Genomic DNA, 21,804 nt, shown 5'->3' on the forward strand with positions numbered 1-21,804 from the left:
TTAGAAATCATAGATATCTAAAGAACAAAAAGGCCCACATGCAGTATACATCTTTCTGTAAGGCAGGTATGAGAAACCCGTTTTTATACTGTGGGCCACAACAGCCCGCTTTGATTTAATTTATATAGCACCAAATCACAACCGTCACTCCCATTCTGTCGGTATAAGGAGGTTTAACTGCACATTTAATTATTTGAAGATATCATGGTATAAGTATATATCTGTCAGCATGACTTGGGTTTAAGTTGTGGGAAATAAATGTGTAAGCTCACACTCAAAACCATGCAGTGGACAAGACTGGAGTCTTTCCGTGGCTAATTCTGGCCCCTGGGCCTTATGTTTGACACACCTACTGTAAAGGTGTTTGAGATGGTTAACTTAATCTGCAGCAGTGTACGGGAGTGGCTGTACCTCAGGTGGTAGAGCAGGTCAGCTGCTAACCGGTTGGTGGTTCGATCCCAGGCTCCACCAGTCTGCATGCCAAATATCCTCGGGCAAGATACTAACCCCATGTTGCTCTCTGATGCATCCATCGGAGCGTGAATGTGTATGAATGTTAGATAGTAAGCACTTAACAATTTAGAAAAAGTGTTTGTGTGATTGGGTGAATGAATTAGTTGTATAAAGCGCTTTGAGTGCTCAGAGTAGAAAAGCGCTATATAAAAACCGGTCCATATACGACGGAAAAAATACCATGGAGAAAAAGGAAGTGTACATTCAACAAAATTGCATTTATATACATTTTGGCCTGTTTTGTATTTCCGATGCTTTTTTTCCCCTTTTATTTATATAGTTCTGCTCCAAATATATAGTTTCCAAATGCAAAAACAAAAGTGAAAGATTATGCAGAAGAGAATCAGTCAAAATCAAATCAGTGGGTCTTCTAGTTACAAGCAGACCTGTCACGTTTTCATTTGTGGAATAGAAAGGCTGTGAGTGACATCCAGTGGCTTGTCGTAGACTCCAGCCTGTTGTAGAAGGACCCACCAATCAGCAGGAGGCGCTGTCACCATCCACATCTGTTCTTCTGCCGCTAACTTCCTCTCTTGGCTCCACTCTTTATCTTTTTCTGCTCGCTCGGGTTTTCTTTCTCTTCCGGTTGTCGTCTGTTCGTGTGGCAGGTATCTATTTTCCCCAACTCAGGGACTCTTAAAAAATCCTCATCAATCTGAGTGTATTTCATATGTTTGCAAAGAAACAGACAGTGATTTAGATGAGGGGCTTTCTTAATGATGGATCCATGGCAGTATTGTTTAGATGGGATCCCAAATAAAGCCTGAAAATGACGTTCAAGGCGTGTTAACGCTCTGTGTAGCAGAGCTGTAGTTTCGCAGTAGCTTCCGACCACCAGGCAGTCTTTCTAAGCACAGCCCAGCCGCACAGTCATTTTTTAAAATTGTTATTTATTTCATGTGTAGTTTTATATCATAATTCTGTTGCTACCCAGAATTTTTTCCGACGGACACAGCTGGTTGAAATGAATGAAGCATCGTTAGCCACCTGATGCTAATCCAATCCCAGTTAATACTGATGATAACTACAGATTAAGGTCTGATGCGCATTTCTCCCTCATTTTCTCTACTTTTAGATTAACCAGCGTCGAAATGGCCAAGTCTAAGAACCACACAACCCACAACCAGTGTAAGTAACTGCTGAAGTAACTGTAAAGTCGTTTTACCGAGATGTGGTGCTGTTGCGTTAGCTTTGAGGTTTAGCTACTTGCCTGTAGTTAAATATTGCAAAGCTAGCTGCTTTGTATTAATTGTCGCTCCTTTTTATTTGAACAGCTCGGAAACACCACAGGAATGGCATCAAGAAGCCACGATCACAGCGATATGAATCTCTGAAGGGGGTGCGTACTGTTACAATTTTACATGTTTGTATCTTTGAAAAAAACAAAAACAAAACGGGTTTTGTGAACATGATCTGCAAGGCAAGCATGCAGCTCATGGTCAAATCCTCTGTAGTAAAGTGTGCTTTGTATAACTTTTGTAATGAAGTGAGTGGATGTTATTGCCTTAAAATGTAATATGGAGTATTTCTAAATTTAAAACGTTGCATTGGCGCTTGCTTGCAGCAGCATTTACAGTTACAGCGTTTTCTGTCAGCCTTTTCCAGTGTGCTACTGTTACTAGTGACTTTCTAATTTGGAGAATGAATATTTTGAAAGAAAACGACAGCAATAGTATTGATAGCATTATATGCAGTGACATAATTTCAATGTGTGGACAAAAGTAGCCCAGGCAGTGTTTTCCCTGACAATTTCCTGTGAAATTATAAAATGGCTGTTTAACAAATGGTAACTCATCAGGTGTTGTACATCTGGTCAAGCTTTTTAAAGAGTAGTTTAAAGCCCTGTTTTTCCGAAATGTAATCACAATTGTAACTACTTACATCCATCATTTGTTCTTCCTAGAGTTGAGGTATTTATTTACATTTGGATCGCAGATCAGCAGCAGTTGGCGTAGCTTGATTTGATTCAATAGTGCTTTTGCATGAAGTAGCAAATACCAATCAAAAGGACCGAAACTGTGAAGCAAGCTTTTTTTCTATGTTTAGTTGGAATAGTTTTTTGCGTATTTAAGTACTGGACCCTTATTAATTAAAGTTATTAATTAATTAAAGTTATTAATTTATTTATTTTCAAGTTGTTGAAGTAATTCCCTTTGGTAACAAATCATCTCTGGAGCGTGACAAGTGGTTCATGCTCTAAGACAGGCCCTACCTAGTCTCCTTGAGGTTTCTTCCTGTTGAAAGGAAGTTTTTCTTTAGCAGTTTTGCCCAGTGCTTGCTCATAGGGTGTTTGTTGGGACAGTAGGGCCTTTACCTTGCAATATAAATTACCTTCAGGTGACTATTGTTCTGATTTTTGGAAATCCAAGTAAAACAAACATATTGAATTGAAGTATTAGCAACGTAAAGACACACCTTTGCTACAGCTGTGGGCTCGAATCATCAGAATGTGCATTCATCAATTATTTAGCTACCGCCCACCCAAGCTAATTTATTAATTCCTTAAAATGGTTGCGTTCTGGATTGATGATTAATTCAGAGACCTGCTCCCAATCAGGCATAAACACAGTGACATGACAGGCAGGTTGGTTTGAAATTATATAGATAGGCCAGTTAATTGTCATATTTATTTACTTTTTTTTTTTTTTTTTTTTTTACATTAAAGAAATTGGATCACTGCTGAAAGACCTCCTGGTTATTATTATAATCTGGTTATTAAAGTGTGTGTGTGAATGTGCAGAGTAACAGAGAGGTCCTTGGTAATTTTGGATTGTTGGATTAGGTAAGGTTTAGGTTTATCAAAGTTTCATTTAGGTTAGCACTGTTTTAATACATGATACAAAGCTGCTAACATTACTCTGTCTGCCCAAAGCTCTCGCTAACCTGTTAAAATGAAATAATTATTTTTGCATTGTGTTATTAAAGTTTATTTTGCTTCGAAGAAAACTTTCTGAACTTTCAGTTCAGTGAACCTGCTAACTACTTGTTTACTTTGTTGCAGGTGGACCCCAAGTTCCTGAGGAATATGCGCTTTGCTAAGAAGCACAACAAGAAGGGCTTGAAGGCAGCACGGAAGGCCGCTATGGAGAAATAAGCAGCTAGCCCATCACCTCATGTCTGTCAGAGTCCATTTTGTGTTACCATCATCAAAATAAAGCTATGCTTTGTTAACACACCAACATCTGATTGTTCTTTATTGAGGTTCCTGCTTCTCTCTGGTTTTATAGAATAAATTATGTTATTGGTTATTAAGGGTTTATTTCTTTCTAATGTGTCTCTAGTTTGTTCATCGAAACTGAAAGTATGTAGAAAACTGGATAATGGTTGAGTTTGAAATATTGCAAAGATTGGGGGGGGATGGTTTTAATCAGGATAGATGAAGTTTGATTGCACAACCTCAATAGAAATAAGAACTTTCTCTAGATTTCTAAAATCGCTAACAAGCTGTGACAGAAATATATTCTAATAAGGAAGGGAGTTGAATAAATCAAGTTGACTTCTAGCATCTTTTTTCCCCTTTCCTTAATCCCATGCAAAGATTTGAAACACCATGAATGGAAGTCATGAAAGTGTGATATTACCATGTGAAAACACAATCATTGCACAGGTGTTATCACATGGGTAATAACTAAAGCAATTCAACACCAGGAAGTGAAGTGATGGACCTCCTTGCTGCCAGAAAAGCTTCACCTGTCTTGACAATGATATTTACTCATTTCGTGTTTTGATGATGTTGTCAGTCTTTAACATATGGCTGCCCACTGCTTCACTGAGTGAATGGGTTAAATGCAGAGAGGAATTTCCCCACGGGGATCAATAAAGTACACTTTCTTCTTCTTTCTTTCTTTCTTTTCTTTCATATTAGACCCAAACCGCCCATACAGTGGGGCTGAGATCTGATGACTTATAGCATTTTCACATCTTTTGTGCCCTATCCATGGCAGAGAATTGTTATTCCACAAAAAAAACCTGTAGAGGTGGAGTCAACTAGAGCAAATACCCCCCCCCCCCTAAAAAAAAATGCATAGAGGCTGAACATATAGTGTATAGTGTTTGTATCTTAGGAAGTAAGTTTACTGAAAATATAGGGTAGTCAAAATGTTTTAGTTTTTTTTAATTGAAAAAAAAAGTTTAAAACTTGTGGTCGATTTTTAAACCTTTAGTAGATGGCATATAGTCATAGGAATGAACAGAATAAAATATAAAAAGAAAGAACCAAAGTGGGAACAAAATATAATTTAGTCGTAGTAAAAGTTAGTTAGTAAAACAAGTAGATTAATAGTGTTTTTTAAAAACACGAATTTCGTTATTTAAAAAACAAATCACTGAATTTGAAGATAAGATTAGGAGATGTTTTTGTGGAGTTTTGTTTTTGTTTTGTTGTTCTTGTCTATGTAATTTAGCGTTTTATTTTTATTTTCATGCAACAACGTTGTTTGCCGTCCATTAGTCGTCACTTCCGCTCACGCTCTGACTCCAGCTTGCATCATTTCTCGTGTCTTGTCAGCCGGGTTCGGACAGCATGTGAGTACCTGCATTCAAACTTAGTAATGGCCTTAATATGAAGGTTTGGTCGCAGTAACACTGCGCTGTACGGCTGTCAGTGTGAGTGAGCGACTGAACGTAATTTTTAATAAACTTTGCGTTTCCTTCAGCTACAAGCTAACTAACTGAAGCGCCGACTTACTAGCTTAACCTTCCAGCTAACAACAAGGAGGCGTCATTTCTCGGATGCGAACTGACTGCTGTGGAAAATTGATTTATCAGATTTAATTATCACTTTGGTCAAATTTAGAGTGATTATATGTCGGAGGTAGAAATAACATATATCTAGGTTTGACTTCAGGGTTAAACATGATTCCTAAAAAAAAGGGACAGCATGTTTTGCTAAGAAAGTATTGAGCTCTGACAGGTTTTTGGCACATCAAAGAATGAGAGTCAGAGTTATTATAATTTTTTAGGTTTTGCATTTAGTTTACAAATTGGTTTTGCCAGTTTCAGTTTATTGTTTGAAAATGTGCTCGGTTTTAGTCCTTTTAGTTAGGGAAGTCAGTACAGGGTTACAATAAAATACAGAAGTCTGTGAGAGAAGTTAACTCACAGTGTTGCATACCTCCAAAGTCTCAATAAACATGACTCATCAGGCAAATTGTGATTATTATTATTATTATTTTCTTTTTTTTACTAATCTAACAAATACTAAAACTACTGTAGTTTTGTGTTATTATTTTTGTTAACTTTTTTTTTTCGCATGCAGCTTTAGATTTTAGTTTTATTTTTAGTTAAGAACCTTTATCAGAGGAGCGTGAAAGGCATTCATTTAGAAAATATGCTTACAGGTAGTTTCGTTAGGCGTTGGCTCTGTTTAGTTATTTGATCAGAAACTTTTGCGTAGTGGAGTCTAAAAGTTTTTACCTTGAAAGTGAGATTTAATTATTCACTTTTATAAAATAGGCATAACTAGGGATATTTTAATAGGTGATCCTTTATAGTTCTAGTTTGTTAATGCATTAAAAAAAATTGTGCATGTGATGATCTTGGCAGGAAGTACAAACTATAATTCCTGTTCTGTGAGTGTAACATTTGAGTTTTGTTTGTCCTCACAGACGCAATGGTGGAGCGGGTTCCTGAAAACATTAACTTTCCCTCTGAAGAGGAGAAGATTATAAACTTTTGGAATGAAAAGGACTGCTTCCAGGAATGCCTCAAACAGTCCAAGAACAGACCCAGGTAAGTCCAGTTGCAAATTTCCATGTTCTTCTTGTATCTGTATGGGTTTTCTCTAGGTGCTCCCATTTCCTAACGAACAAAACATATTTACACACAAGCTGTGAATAACCTAAGATAATACTGAAATTTGGTTGAAGTGTGTTTAGATTAAGTTAGCTTTTTGCTTGGAATGTGTTGGTTCGGACAATCTCCAGTATAAACGTCTAAAAATCCACCATTTATTATAACTTATTGTAAAACACTTACGAACAGTTCTTTTAAATGTAATAGTCATAGTATAGTCAATATATGACTTATAGCTGCTAACAATCTGTATTTGAGCAGACATAATTTTGTTGTATCGCTTTAATGCTGGGTGTTTTATAAGGATTGGTTTTAAGCGTTCTGGCAGCTGGTAACTATGGAACGCCAGGACTGCCATAATGAATTAATTAAATACACCATTAAATAATTAATTAAATGTGGCAATAATTAATTAAAATTGGAATTAATTAATTAAATAAATAGTTATGATATATGTAATTAATTAATTATTGACACATTTAATTAATTATTTATGTATTTCACGTTTTAATTAATTATTGACACATTTAATTAATTAATTATTGACATATTTAATTAATTATTTATGTATTTCACATTTTAATTAATTATTGACACATTTAATTAATTATTGACACATTTAATTAATTATTTAATGATATATTTATTTATTTCATTTTGGCAGTCCTGACGCCTGGCTCTCATCATGAAATAATTTTATCTGTCAGCCTCACCCATCAAACTCAGGGGGCGGGGTTAACGCTGATCGAGTCAAAACCATTGCTTTGGCCTGGTGGCCATTGTTTCTAGCACACAACAACCGGCATGTGGAAGCTAACAGAACTGAGCTTTGAAAAACCCTGTTTGTGTGTTACCAAATACCGTTTTAATATTTTTTAGCCGAGAATGTAGTGGTTTAATCTTCATGTGTCTGGTCGGTTTGTCAAGATACAGCCTCTTTGCAAAAGTGTTTCGATGATTTCGGAGATGTCGTCCCAGTCTCACGGCAAAGCGTGGGATAGACCCGCTCGCCTCGCAAGCAATCCCACCGACAAAGCGCAGGCCCCGGTACACAGCTGTAGTAACCCCCGCTGACTTCTTTTACTGAGGTTATATTTATCGGTGTTTTATTTCCTGATGTTCTTATGTGTCCTACGTGTTTCAGTCGCCAATTCTGAATTATAACTAACATTAAAAACATGTTTAAGGAGGAGAGAGAGCAAATAAATCTGTTTAACATCTGATCTTTGGGTTTTTGTTCAGTAATCAGCGTGACCTGTGTATAAACACATAAAAGAGATAACGTTGGTGTTTCCGTCATGTAGTAACTGCTGGCTTTAACTGTACAAAGGTTGTTCGACACTATGAAACACATACAGACTTCATGATGTTCGGCTAATATTTTTATTGTGAATATTAATCATGCTGACCTCGCTCTGTACACCACGCAGCGAGGTCAGCATATCCACGATATCCTCAGCTCCATGAGTTAACACAAAGTTTCCCAGCTGACTATCTAACTGCCAACTATTCCAGAGACGTGAAAATATACAGCATCGGGGCGATCGTGGCTCAAGAGTTGGGAGTTCGCCTTGTAATCGGAAGGTTGCCGGTTCGAGCCCCAGCTTGGACAGTCTCGGTCGTTGTGTCCTTGGGCAAGACACTTCACCTGTTGCCTACTGGTGGTGGTCAGAGGGCCTGGTGACGCCAGTGTCCGGCAGCCTCGCCTCTGTCAGTGCGCCCCAGGGTGGCTGTGGCTACAATGTAGCTTACCATCACCAGTGTGTGAATGTGTGTGTGAATGGGTGGATGACTGGATATGTAAAGCGCTTTGGGGTCCTTAGGGACTAGAAAAGCGCTATATAAATACAGGCCATTTACCATTTACCAAAGAAAAGTGTAAGAGACTCAGCAGCAGATTAGAATAACAGTTATACATTTAATAAATCACCAAATGAATCCAAGAAACGAGCAAACCTGTTCCGACAATTTGAGTTTGTATTCCCTCAGCTGCAGACTCGCTGCTGTTTAAATGTTTGAAAAGGAAGATTAGATATAAACAAACGTCAAACATAGACTCAGTCTGCCTTCACATTTGATATGAGGCCAGCACGTATAGTGGCCTCAGCAGGCTATTACTGAAATACACGTGCTATATCTTAAACTATGATATAAACAGGGAGGTCCTATTAACATGTTTAGTTTTAAAGGACACCTTCCTGCCTTTAGTCTCATTCATGAGCAGTATTCGTTTTCTTCTAACATCCAGAAGTCTGCACAATGTGTTTCATAGTTTGTAACAAGCCTTTGACAGGTAAACATAACATGACCGAAAAAGCAAAAAAAAAAAAAAAAAAAAAAAAGAGAGAGAGAGAGAGAGAGAGAGAGAGTGTTGACATAAGAAGAGAAAATGCTCTCAATTATGGAGACAGGCAAATGGTTCATTTATGTTTGATGTGTGTTTATTCCTCCCTAAATATCGTCGGTGAAGTTCGCCATGCACGTCAGATTTTCCTGCGCATTTTTATACCTCTGCCAACAGAGAGAGAAAAAAAATCACATTCTAACAGACAGCTGGTGCTTAGAATACAGTTGAATAACTATTAAAAAACAGATGATATTTAGATGATAGTTCAGTCTAACACATGTGCCAGTGAACCATTAAACGTCTGTGAAACTATGCAGTTATGAAACGTAACTTTAACCTCAGCCAAACCGATTTGCTCAGTTGTAAATAAAACAGCGAAGTAAACGTGACCCGACAGACAGAACCTGAGTGAATGAAGTCCAGCGTTTAACCACTGAGAGCTAAAACTCAGCTGAGGTTTGAAAGCTGTGTGCCGGTGATTGGACATCAGCCGCTGATAAAGCTGGTTCGCCTATAAAGTGCTCTGTAAGGAAACGAGCTCCAGCAGCTCTGCGCTCGGGGAAAATACTATATTTACTTATCTTGTGCAGTTAAACTGTGACTATCACCAGGTAACTAGGCGTGTTTCTTGAATTAGCAGCAGGTGTTAAACAGCTGACAGATGAGGAGGAGGATGCATGCAGGTAAACTGAGGGTCTGCTGAGCTGATCGCTGGTTTCGTGAGAAAAATGTCAGCTCGTTCTTTATGTTACAGAAGCACAGAGACACAAGACCAGGCGGAAAGAGACGATCGTTCGGTGAAAATGAGAATCTGCGAATGCAACATGTGGAACACGGAGAGTGGAATATGTAAACAAACCGGTTAATGTACCCCCTCGGTGCGCTCTGCATGCTAACTGTTAGCAGAGCTAGTGAAATCTCTGAAAACATCTGAGCACTTTTGCAAACATGTTCTATGTTGACAACCTGACCAGACATACGGCGCGACATTCGCGGCTAAAACACTGTTAAAAGTGTAGCTGGTGACAGAAAAACGGGGTATTTTAAAACTACACCACCACCATTGCTGCCTGTGATTTGATCTGCATTCTGGGATAACTGGCTGCCCCAAGTCTACACAAGCAATCGATTATCTAGGATCGACCTGTTTTGACTTACTTTGCACGGCAACCAATCAAATGTTAGAGAAGCTGCATGGGCAGCGTTAACCCCGCCCCCTGAGTTTGATGGGTGAGGCTGACAGATAAAATTATTTCATGACGAGAGCCAGGCGCCAGGACTGCCAAAATGAAATAAATAAATATATCATTAAATAATTAATTAAATGTGTCAATAATTAATTAAATGTGTCAATAATTAATTAAAATGTGAAATACATAAATAATTAATTAAATGTGTCAATAATTAATTAATTAAATGTGTCAATAATTAATTAAAATGTGAAATACATAAATAATTAATTAAATGTGTCAATAATTAATTAATTACATGTGTCATAACTATTTATTTAATTAATTAATTCCAATTTTAATTAATTATTGACACATTTAATTAATTATTTAATGGTGTATTTAATTAATTCATTATGGCAGTCCTGGCGTTCCATAGGTAACAGCCAGAGAAAATAGTTGTATTTCCTGATTGTCCAGTTTTATTTCTTACCAGTGTCTGAGTCATGTGAGGTCCATTGGAAAAAACAAGGTAGCTATGAAAAGTGTGTATGGTGTATGGTAGTATAATATCAGAAAGCACAAATACTGTGTTATCATTGCGTCACAGCTATGATGTTCTAGATTCAAACCTGATTATCAGCTGGGCCTTTTCTGTTAGAAATTTGCATATTCTTCTTGTATCTGTATGTTTGTTTGTTTTTTTTTGTTTGTTTGTTTGTTTTTGGAGTCAGCTCCAGCCCCTCGTTGACCTTGACTGGATAAGTGGTTAAGAAAATAACCTGTTGTTTACCTCAGGTTAAAACTTGGCTCTCAAAAAAAGTGTAATGAAAGTCAAAGTGAAAGTAAAGTGTTACACTTTCCATTATTCTTTCATAGCTTAGGATCATATCTGTGTTATTTTCATATTCATTCTTCAAATTTGACTTGCAGATCAAATCAGGAAGCTTTTCTCAATCTACACTCTTAACTAAAGTTAAAACATTTATTTTCATCAGCAACTGTGAGAAGGTTATTTATGCTTTAATTACATGGAGACTGGATTACTGTAATTCATTATATATTGAATTGAGTAAAAACACTAATATCACAGTTGTTATTACTGGTGTGTCAAAGTGCAGCTCCTAGACTCCTGACTGGTACCTGGAAGGATGATCATATTTTGCCTGTTTTTAAATCGTTACACTGGCTTTTTGTGAAAATATTATTACTCATATATAAGTGATTGTAAGAAAATGATCCAGGTTATGACCCATGTCGTTCACTTAGATATCTCACTCAGATATCCTGTGTCCCACATTGCTCACTCCAGCGATAAGCAGATTTTAGTAATTGCAAATTCCTTATTGTCTCATATTCCTGACCGGAGATTGTCTCATACAGCCCAAGTCCAAAACTCTGGAATTGGGTCATCTACCTACTAATAGTATTTAAATACCAGCTGAAATCATACCTCTTTTTAATAGCTTTCTCAGATTCTGACTTACAGTGTCATTCTCCCTAATGTGTCTCTCTTATTATTTTATGATTTATTATTCTCTAAATATTAAAACTTTGTGCCTTTTCATTTGATTATTTTTATTGGTCTTAAATGATTTGTTTTTCTTTTAAGTATTGATAGATTTATTTGCTGTGTGCTGTATAAATAAATGTATAGCATGTTGCGAGTTTGTTTTACCAGTTAACAAAAATGCTGTTCCACATAGAAGTATTCAAGATTTGCATTTGCTACCTATCTCTCAAACCAGGTACACCTTCTACGATGGACCTCCCTTTGCTACTGGTCTACCCCACTATGGTCACATCTTAGCTGGTACCATCAAGGACATTGTTACTCGCTTTTACCACCAGAGTGGCTTCTATGTGGACCGGCGCTTTGGATGGGACTGTCATGGCCTACCTGTGGTAAGAATTTGCCATAGCTGTCTTTTTAATGTTTCAATTCAATGTTACAATGTGGTCTGTTAATATTTAGTATTTGTCAAATCCTGTGTGTTTTATGTAGGAGTATGAGATTGATAAGACTTTGGGGATCAAAGGACCAGAAGATGTGGCCAAAATGGGCATTGCTGAGTACAACAAGCAATGCCGAAGCATTGTAATGAGATACTCCAACGAGTGGGAGGTGAGTCCAGTGTATCTGACTAAGAGCAAAACACAGTTTACACTAAATAGTTGGGCTAGGTTCATGTTGAATGTTGTGGTGAATTCCTTGCCATTTGTAAGCCTGCATAACGAGTGACCTTCTAAAGTAGTTGTAAATATGTGTTACCTCTAAATTCATATCATAAAAATCTATAACAAATCGCCCTGCATATATTTACCATGGTAATTTGTTCTTTTCATTTTCACGTGCGTTTGTAATTGTATCTAGGCTTCAGTAAAGCGAATGGGACGATGGATTGACTTCCAAAATGACTACAAGACCCTTTACCCATGGTTCATGGAGACTGTCTGGTATGTATGTAAAAAGGGGAAAAAATGCACGTTTTTATAAAGACTTGTTTTGACTGCAGCAATTGCAAAAACATGGTGTGGGGCTATGGAAGGGTGCTTTTGGATTGGCAATGTGCAAATTTCTGAACACAAATGCAGCCAGTTTATTTCAACAATGAGCAGCAGAATCTACCAAGAGCAGTGCAAATCAATGAAATGCACCTGAAAGAGAATCTGTATATTCATGGGGACTAAGTAGGGTCTCTGAGGTTTTGGGTAGCTGTTATCTGGCTAAATCTGACAGCTCAGGCAGAACGCAGGATTTATCCTGAGAGGGGGTGCTTTGTCATTAAATAAGACCAACACGCATGATGTGTGTCAGACACACAAACCATTACTTCATGTTAGGTCCTGACTATTCGGGCATTAAGTTGCAAATACAGTGGGGCAAAAAAGTATTTAGTCAGCCACCGATTGTGCAAGTTCCCCCACTTAAAATGATGACAGAGGTCAGTAATTTGCACCAGAGGTACACTTCAACTGTGAGAGACAGAATGTGAAAGAAAAATCCATGAATCCACATGGTAGGATTTGTAAAGAATTTATTCGTAAATCAGGGTGGAAAATAAGTATTTGGTCAATAACAAAAATACAACTCAATACTTTGTAACATAACCTTTGTTGGCAATAACAGAGGTCAAACGTTTACTATAGGTCTTTACCAGGTTTGCACACACAGTAGCTGGTATTTTGGCCCATTCCTCCATGCAGATCTTCTCGAGAGCAGTGATGTTTTGGGGCTGTCGCCGAGCAACACGGACTTTCAACTCCCGCCACAGATTTTCTATGGGGTTGAGGTCTGGAGACTGGCTAGGCCACTCCAGGACTTTCAAATGCTTCTTACGGAGCCACTCCTTTGTTGCCCGGGCGGTGTGTTTTGGATCATTGTCATGTTGGAAGACCCAGCCTCGTTTCATCTTCAAAGTTCTCACTGATGGAAGGAGGTTTTGGCTCAAAATCTCACGATACATGGCCCCATTCATTCTGTCCTTAACACGGATCAGTCGTCCTGTCCCCTTGGCAGAAAAACAGCCCCATAGCATGATGTTTCCACCCCCATGCTTCACAGTAGGTATGGTGTTCTTGGGATGCAACTCAGTATTCTTCTTCCTCCAAACACGACGAGTTGAGTTTATACCAAAAAGTTCTACTTTGGTTTCATCTGACCACATGACATTCTCCCAATCCTCTGCTGTATCATCCATGTGCTCTCTGGCAAACTTCAGACGGGCCTGGACATGCACTGGCTTCAGCAGCGGAACACGTCTGACACTGCGGGATTTGATTCCCTGCCGTTGTAGTGTGTTACTGATGGTGACCTTTGTTACTTTGGTCCCAGCTCTCTGCAGGTCATTCACCAGGTCCCCCCGTGTGGTTCTGGGATCTTTGCTCACCGTTCTCATGATCATTTTGACCCCACGGGATGAGATCTTGCGTGGAGCCCCAGATCGTGGGAGATTATCAGTGGTCTTGTATGTCTTCCATTTTCTGATGATTGCTCCCACAGTTGATTTTTTCACACCAAGCTGCTTGCCTATTGTAGATTCACTCTTCTCAGTCTGGTGCAGGTCTACAATACTTTTCCTGGTGTCCTTTGAAAGCTCTTTGGTCTTGGCCATGGCGGAGTTTGGAGTCTGACTGTTTGAGGCTGTGGACAGGTGTCTTTTATACAGATGATGAGCTCAAACAGGTGCCATTCATACAGGTAACGAGTGGGGGACAGAAAAGCTTCTTACAGAAGACGTTACAGGTCTGTGAGAGCCAGAGATTTTCCTTGTTTGAGGTGACCAAATACTTATTTTCCACCCTAATTTACGAATAAATTCTTTACAAATCCTACCATGTGGATTCATGGATTTTTTTTTCACATTCTGTCTCTCACAGTTGAAGTGTACCTCTGGTGCAAATTACTGACCTCTGTCATCATTTTAAGTGGGGGAACTTGCACAATCAGTGGCTGACTAAATACTTTTTTGCCCCACTGTATATGCTGTACTCTTGAGTTTTTGGTTTCTTTTTCTCTGCATGCTTTGTGACAGTGCAGTTGTTTGTTTTAGCCAACCGAAGTAATCAGACTGATCTGGTTGCACCAGCTTCTGCAAAATCCCAAAATACATTCAGTGAGACTTGACCATTATGTTGTAGAATTTAAACAATTGCCTGTTGTGTTCTATGTCAGTGTGATCCCACACCAATTCAGTAATGTTGTCTGATATGGTAAATGGATACTTATTATAGTGCTTTTCTACTCCAGTTGAACACTCAAAATATTTTGTTTTTCCATTCTATGTTCAGATTTTTTTTCTATCCATCTATGCTTTTACTACGTGGGCAGTATGTTTGGGATCATTGTAATGAATGAAAATGAAGCTGTTGCCAATCACATGCTTTACTGGTGGTATTGCATGGTGGTGTGACAGTACTTTGCAGCCTTCATAGTTCAATCAATTTCGACAAGCTCTTCAATGCCACTGGCTGAAATGCAACCCCAAACCATGGCAGAACCTCCACGTGTCTTACAAATCACTGTAGACACTCACTGTTGTATCTGTCTCCTGACCTCCTCCATACATATTGATGAGGAGAAATCTCCAGTTTGGATTCTTCACTCAGTCAGACCTGCTGTCACTGATTTTCAGTCCAGTTCTTGTGCAATTTGGCATACCCCAGGCTTTTCTCTATGTTTCCCTTCCTTAAGAGTAGATTCTTGACAGCTATCCTTCCACTGAGAGCATTTCTGATGAAGCTTCAGTGAAAAGCAGATAGAGGGACAGATGCATCTCTCAGGTTTTCCATAAAACTTTACAGCATGCTGAGATACACGATTTTTCATCTAAAATTTGCTCTTTCTCAAAGAATCTGAAAGAATTGGTTCTCCTCTAAGTTTGACATAACATAACATTGACAATAACAGACAACTTGCAGGTGTAAGAAACTACAACTAAAAGGCTTTTTGTCAATTTTTAACCAACAAATTATTGAGTTGACCTTGAATACCTTGGTGGATACAATACATAATTTAACAAGTAACTTTACCCCACTCTACACCCCTACAAAGTTTTATCAGAATTCATTCAAAACCTTTTAAGCTTTTGTGTTTAAAGACAAAAGTGCATGCAAACACTATGAGGTGTGGCTCAAGAGATTTGCACGCTATTGAAAATGAAAGTTATTTATGGATATAGAGCCCTCTGCATGTACACTCAAAATCTTAACAAGTATATTTGTCTTATTTCTAGTTAAAATATCTCATTACACTTAAAATAAGACAAAATCAGCTACAAAGCAACATTCCAGTAAGCTATATGAACTTGTTTCAAGACAGTGAATCTTGTAACTAGAGAAAAACTAAATAATTTTCACTTGTTTCATTGGCAGATTTCTTTTCACTTATTTCAAGTCAAAATATCTTGTATTAAGTGAAAAAAGCAACATGTTTAGCTTGTGTTAGTCAGTTGTTTTCTTCCTTCAGATGCTCAATGTCAAGACTTCCTCTGTAACATTTAAATAGCCATGTTGAGGGCAGGAAATATGCTCTGTTCTACACATTTAGGTTTGTGAACAGTCAAAACAACATTGTGTTCACATAACATTGTGCACAGCTTTCGTAGTTTATTGCATATTAAGATAAATGTAGAAGAGTGCAAGTCCCAGCTTTATGTCTTTGTATGCAGTGCTTGTGCACTGTTATATATTGTAATACTTGCATCAGAATTCACTCTCTGGTGATAATAGATGATGCATTTGATGCAAAATATATCTATGGATTCCCTGTGAGAAGTGAGGATGAGCATCCCTTTGCACTCATATTGGTTATTAATTAAAGGCTTTAGCAGGAAAATAAGTTTTGAAATTCGTCAGTAATACAGCCTGTGGGAGAATATAAAATGGTCTTTAACTTAACCTTCTCTCATTTCTTCTCACCACTGGCCCATGACCTGACTCTTTTCATAAATGCTCTGTCATATTTGATGAATGCTATGTGGGAAATCAGTCTGAACGATTTTTAACTGTTACCAGAGAGATAAAGCTAACAATTTTATGTATTCATGTGTGAAACTGTTGCAATTTAACTTACTAGACACAGAATCTTTGAAACTTGTTGCGTTTTGTGGAGTTGATGTTTTCTTCTTTATTTTAAAATGTTTGTTTTCTTTCTCTCAGGTGGGTTTTTAAACAGCTGTATGACAAGGGTCTGGTGTACCGAGGTGTCAAAGTTATGCCTTTCTCCACTGCCTGCAACACCCCCTTGTCCAACTTTGAGGCCAATCAGAACTACAAGGTTGGCACAGAACATTACCTCTTTACATATTTGCTGGTGTAATGTAACACGGCTATTGTTGCCTCTATTGTAAGTGCAGGTACTGTACTTCTTAAAACAAAGTTGACCTTGTTTCTATGCTTAATGCTTGTCTCCAGGATGTTCAGGACCCCTCGGTGATTGTCAACTTCCCACTGGTTGAGAATGAGGATGTTGCTTTGATTGCCTGGACAACCACACCATGGACACTGCCGAGCAACCTGGCCCTGTGTGTGAACCCAGAATTACTTTATGTCAAGGTCAAAGGTGAGCAAAGAACATAGCACACATCTTGTGCTACAACAATAATAATAATGGATTGGATTTATATAGCGCTTTTCAAGGCACCCAAAGCGCTTTACAATACCACTATTCATTCACTCTCACATTCACACACTGGTGGAGGCAAGCTACGGTTGTAGCCACAGCTGCCCTGGGGCAGACTGACAGAAGCGAGGCTGCCATATCGCGCCATCAGCCCCTCTGGCCAACACCAGTAGGCGGTAGGGTAAAGTGTCTTGCCCAAGGACACAACGACCAGGACAGAGAGCCCGGGGATCGAACCGGCGACCTTCCGGTTACAGATACGCTTCCCAACCCCCTGAGCCACGGTCTCCCCCAAGGGTTGCTGTTTCTTCAAGTCATTGCAGTTATGCACCTCGTTCCTTACAATCAGTGGTTTTACACTTTTTTAACTCAGCCAATTACTAAATGCTACAGTAAAGAGGAGCAGGTCACTGTAACTGTAAAAATGTAAACGAGGAATGCAGCAGAAAATAGTTAATCTTGTAAATTGGTAGATCAGTATATTTATTTTACCACTTAATGCATACTTGGTATTATCATTTATTGATAACATGACATATGTGCTCTTAATGATTGATACAGTTGAGTATAAGTGGAAGTGCATTCAAAAATGATTCTGTTTTATGTGAGGAGTGAGTGATTTCTCCCTGTGATGAATGCCAATAGACGTTAGTTGCTTTATCAGCAATTTAGCCTAAAACAGACTTGGCTAAGGAGAATTAAGAGTCTAAAGAACAAATGTATTCATTTTTTGTATCGTCTACTGTAGTGTTTCCCAACCTTTGGGAGCCACGGCACATATTTCACATTAGAGAAATCACACGGCAAACAAAAATGTCACCAAAAGCATATTGATGATTTTTCTCCATGTACCAGGCATAGCGGTTTGTCCCCAGTATACCTTTTTTTGCTTTCTTCTGACCACTACTCTTGCTAGGGCCTTCATCTGGGTTGAAATTTTCTCCAGGACCCAGGTCAGATTGACTACTTTTTCGTTTCAAATATTTATTTATTGCTATTATGCTCAGTGTTATCTCACTTGCAGCATGTCCTCTTCTGTTTACTGGCAGTTGGCAATCTATTTAATTGGAACAACAGGTTGTACTGCCCTCTAGCGGAAGAGAATGTAATTGTTCTGCCCATTACTCACGCAGGTCGCTTAGAGTACCAGTCAGGTGAAACCACATAATCTTCCACGGTACACCTGATCATTTCTTGCGGGACAGTGGTTGGGAAACACTGATCTACTGAATGCATATAAATTCCAGTGGCACTGTGACACATTTAGTTTATGGAACTGTTAACTGCACAGTCTCATTTTGTGACATTAGCAGTATACGGCATAGCAATTTCAGCATATGTAACCTTCAGCTGAAAATTTCTCTCACTCTTATCATATCGCCATGATAGAATCATGGAACATGGTGATTAAAGGCAGCTAAGGCCAGCTGTGTTTAGTGAAGTTGTTTCGTAATCTAGCCAGGTTAAATAAAGAAAACAAATAACAGCCACCTTTGTGCTGCTGAAAACTCTAGCTTCAGGCTCGACATACCACTCTAACCCATTAATCTTCCTTTGCAGTGCACCACTCAGGACAACTAGTTTTGTTAAATGATAGTGCTTAAATGCTGATGCCTGAGGCAAAACTTTTCTGACTGAAAATCTTGTTTCCCTTGTGGCTTTAGTGTTTTGGACCACAGTATCAGCTGATAGATGTTTGTTTTCTTTTAATTCAGAAAGAACAAACAAGAACAAATTAGCTGAAGAGGAGTGCTGCCTTTGCAAATTGCACCCGTAGGAAATAATGGACCCGTAATGTGTTGGTGTGACTGGAACTTTGTTTTTATCTTCAAACAAAACACACAGGCAGTAACTTGCATGAACATCAGTTATGATCATGCAGGATTTATCCTTAAGTGAAAATACAATCACCCACCTAAATTGCTCCTTTCAGGTTTAAACAACAGAATCTTACATAAGAGTGTTTGTGCTAATGGCCAACATGCATTAAAGTAAAGGCATTAAAGTATTTTTGCAATTTTAAGCAATAACTTTTAAACAGAAAACTTTCCCTATAGTCTGCAAAAAAAGAGAGTACAGCTAGACTACAATTTAATATATTACAGATGTTTTGTTTACTAGTTAAAAGACACATTTTTAACAACCTTAATCCAGTTTTTATTCTGCTGAACAACAATACTGTACACAAACCCATTTTCCAGTTTCTTAATGAAAACTAATGCAGAAGTCTAATTCAACATTCTTACAATAAATCCTGCTTTCTTGAAGGTCACAGGGGTTAATGGAAGTTTCAGAAAAAGTGTTTGTTTTTGTTTGTCATGATTTAGTTTGCGGTGCTGTTATTTTGTTCAGTCCATTCATTTTAATTAATTGCATGGCTGTTGTATAAAGAGCTACACCAATGAAAGCTAGTTGATGAAACAAAGTAGGCATTTTTTCCCAATTTTTTTAAATGCAAAAATACAAAACTTTTGCAATAATTAGAGGGTTAATTAATTATATTTATATAGCCATATACAGTGGGGCAAAAAAGTATTTAGTCAGCCACCGATTGTGCAAGTTCCCCCACCTAAAATGATGACAGAGGTCAGTAATTTGCACCAGAGGTACACTTCAACTGTGAGAGACAGAATGTGAAAAAAAAAATCCATGAATCCACATGGTAGGATTTGTAAAGAATTTATTCGTAAATCAGGGTGGAAAATAAGTATTTGGTCAATAACAAAAATACAACTCAATACTTTGTAACATAACCTTTGTTGGCAATAACAGAGGTCAAACGTTTACTATAGGTCTTTACCAGGTTTGCACACACAGTAGCTGGTATTTTGGCCCATTCCTCCATGCAGATCTTCTCGAGAGCAGTGATGTTTTGGGGCTGTCGCCGAGCAACACGGACTTTCAACTCCCGCCACAGATTTTCTATGGGGTTGAGGTCTGGAGACTGGCTAGGCCACTCCAGGACTTTCAAATGCTTCTTACGGAGCCACTCCTTTGTTGCCCGGGCGGTGTGTTTTGGATCATTGTCATGTTGGAAGACCCAGCCTCGTTTCATCTTCAAAGTTCTCACTGATGGAAGGAGGTTTTGGCTCAAAATCTCACGATACATGGCCCCATTCATTCTGTCCTTAACACGGATCAGTCGTCCTGTCCCCTTGGCAGAAAAACAGCCCCATAGCATGATGTTTCCACCCCCATGCTTCACAGTAGGTATGGTGTTCTTGGGATGCAACTCAGTATTCTTCTTCCTCCAAACACGACGAGTTGAGTTTATACCAAAAAGTTCTACTTTGGTTTCATCTGACCACATGACATTCTCCCAATCCTCTGCTGTATCATCCATGTGCTCTCTGGCAAACTTCAGACGGGCCTGGACATGCACTGGCTTCAGCAGCGGAACACGTCTGGCACTGCGGGATTTGATTCCCTGCCGTTGTAGTGTGTTACTGATGGTGACCTTTGTTACTTTGGTCCCAGCTCTCTGCAGGTCATTCACCAGGTCCCCCCGTGTGGTTCTGGGATCTTTGCTCACCGTTCTCATGATCATTTTGACCCCACGGGATGAGATCTTGCGTGGAGCCCCAGATCGAGGGAGATTATCAGTGGTCTTGTATGTCTTCCATTTTCTGATGATTGCTCCCACAGTTGATTTTTTCACACCAAGCTACTTGCCTATTGTAGATTCACTCTTCCCAGCCTGGTGCAGGTCTACAATACTTTTCCTGGTGTCCTTCGAAAGCTCTTTGGTCTTGGCCATGGCGGAGTTTGGAGTCTAACTGTTTGAGGCTGTGGACAGGTGTCTTTTATACAGATGATGAGCTCAAACAGGTGCCATTCATACAGGTAACGAGTGGGGGACAGAAAAGCTTCTTACAGAAGACGTTACAGGTCTGTGAGAGCCAGAGATTTTCCTTGTTTGAGGTGACCAAATACTTATTTTCCACCCTAATTTACGAATAAATTCTTTACAAATCCTACCATGTGAATTCATGGATTTTTTTTTCACATTCTGTCTCTCACAGTTAAAGTGTACCTCTGGTGCAAATTACTGACCTCTGTCATCATTTTAAGTGGGGGAACTTGCACAATCGGTGGCTGACTAAATACTTTTTTGCCCCACTGTATAAATCATTTTACAGCAACATGTTAACAGGAAATGCAAATGTATAATTAATAACCTCTGGAAAAAAAATCAGCTATTGTTTATTTATGGCATTAACACTTGTTTTTCCTATTTTAATGTATCAAGATGTGTTTTTTGGCTTTAGCTGGTAGGGGTGCGTGTGTGCGAGAGACATTGTGTAGCTCAAACCTGAAAATGTGGCTGAATCTCAAATCAGGCCACTCAAAAAAAGCCTTGTCCTTGTTCAAATATAAAAAAACGATACTCAAGAGAGGTGGCTACTGTTTTTCTGTTACCCTCCTGCTGTAGGTTTTGGTTCCCTATGAGAGAAACTGGTGGGTTTTTAAAAGGATGACCTAGATTCCTTTTACTTTGGCGTAGTGCAGATGATACTGTAGGGGGCAGTGTTGAAGCACAGTCTGTTATCATTACTGCACCGCCTGTGCTGCATGGGAGACCGCCTTGGAATACCAATGAATGTGGTCTTTTTTTTGTATCAGCTCAGTCTCTTTTTATCTCTCCTTGTTCACTCACTCGATCTTCATCCCAGTTCTTCCTACTCTTTTCTTAGCGCTTTCTTTGCTTTCAAATCCACCTGTTTTCGTCCTTCCTTGTGCTTATTCCTTCTCAGTCCGTCTCTTTTAACGTCTGCCTGTTTCCCTCGCTGCTTTTGTCGCTGTTTGAGTTGGGGGCTGTCAGCAGGTCTGAACTGTGCAGTCATTTGTCACACGACTGA

General features: G+C 38.8%; 2 protein-coding genes across 2 annotated transcripts in view; both read left to right on the forward strand.

The window, feature by feature from the left end:
• Nucleotides 1–1,036: 1,036 nt before the first annotated feature.
• On the forward strand, nt 1,037–3,692 carry rpl29 (ribosomal protein L29). The gene is made up of 4 exons (XM_085406752.1): nt 1,037–1,121; nt 1,589–1,641; nt 1,788–1,852; nt 3,515–3,692. Exons 2-4 carry the CDS (start codon nt 1,605–1,607, stop codon nt 3,605–3,607), a joined length of 195 nt encoding a protein of 64 aa, XP_085262878.1. The 5' UTR covers nt 1,037–1,121; nt 1,589–1,604; the 3' UTR covers nt 3,608–3,692.
• Nucleotides 3,693–4,959: 1,267 nt separating this feature from the next.
• The window catches only part of iars1 (isoleucyl-tRNA synthetase 1), a 64,910-nt gene continuing 48,065 nt past the window's right edge, over nt 4,960–21,804 (forward strand). Inside the window, exons 1-7 of the mRNA XM_085406750.1 lie at nt 4,960–5,037; nt 6,120–6,243; nt 11,571–11,727; nt 11,828–11,947; nt 12,197–12,279; nt 16,483–16,600; nt 16,738–16,885. Coding sequence (XP_085262876.1) covers nt 6,125–6,243; nt 11,571–11,727; nt 11,828–11,947; nt 12,197–12,279; nt 16,483–16,600; nt 16,738–16,885 — 745 coding nt within the window. The 5' untranslated portion in view covers nt 4,960–5,037; nt 6,120–6,124. The remainder of the gene's footprint in view (nt 5,038–6,119; nt 6,244–11,570; nt 11,728–11,827; nt 11,948–12,196; nt 12,280–16,482; nt 16,601–16,737; nt 16,886–21,804) is intronic.

The sequence above is a fragment of the Rhamphochromis longiceps genome, linkage group LG5 (assembly GCF_057381845.1).
Source record: "Rhamphochromis longiceps isolate RC_006_pf linkage group LG5, R_longiceps_female_GT1.1, whole genome shotgun sequence".
Classification (NCBI taxonomy): Eukaryota; Metazoa; Chordata; class Actinopteri; order Cichliformes; family Cichlidae; genus Rhamphochromis; species Rhamphochromis longiceps.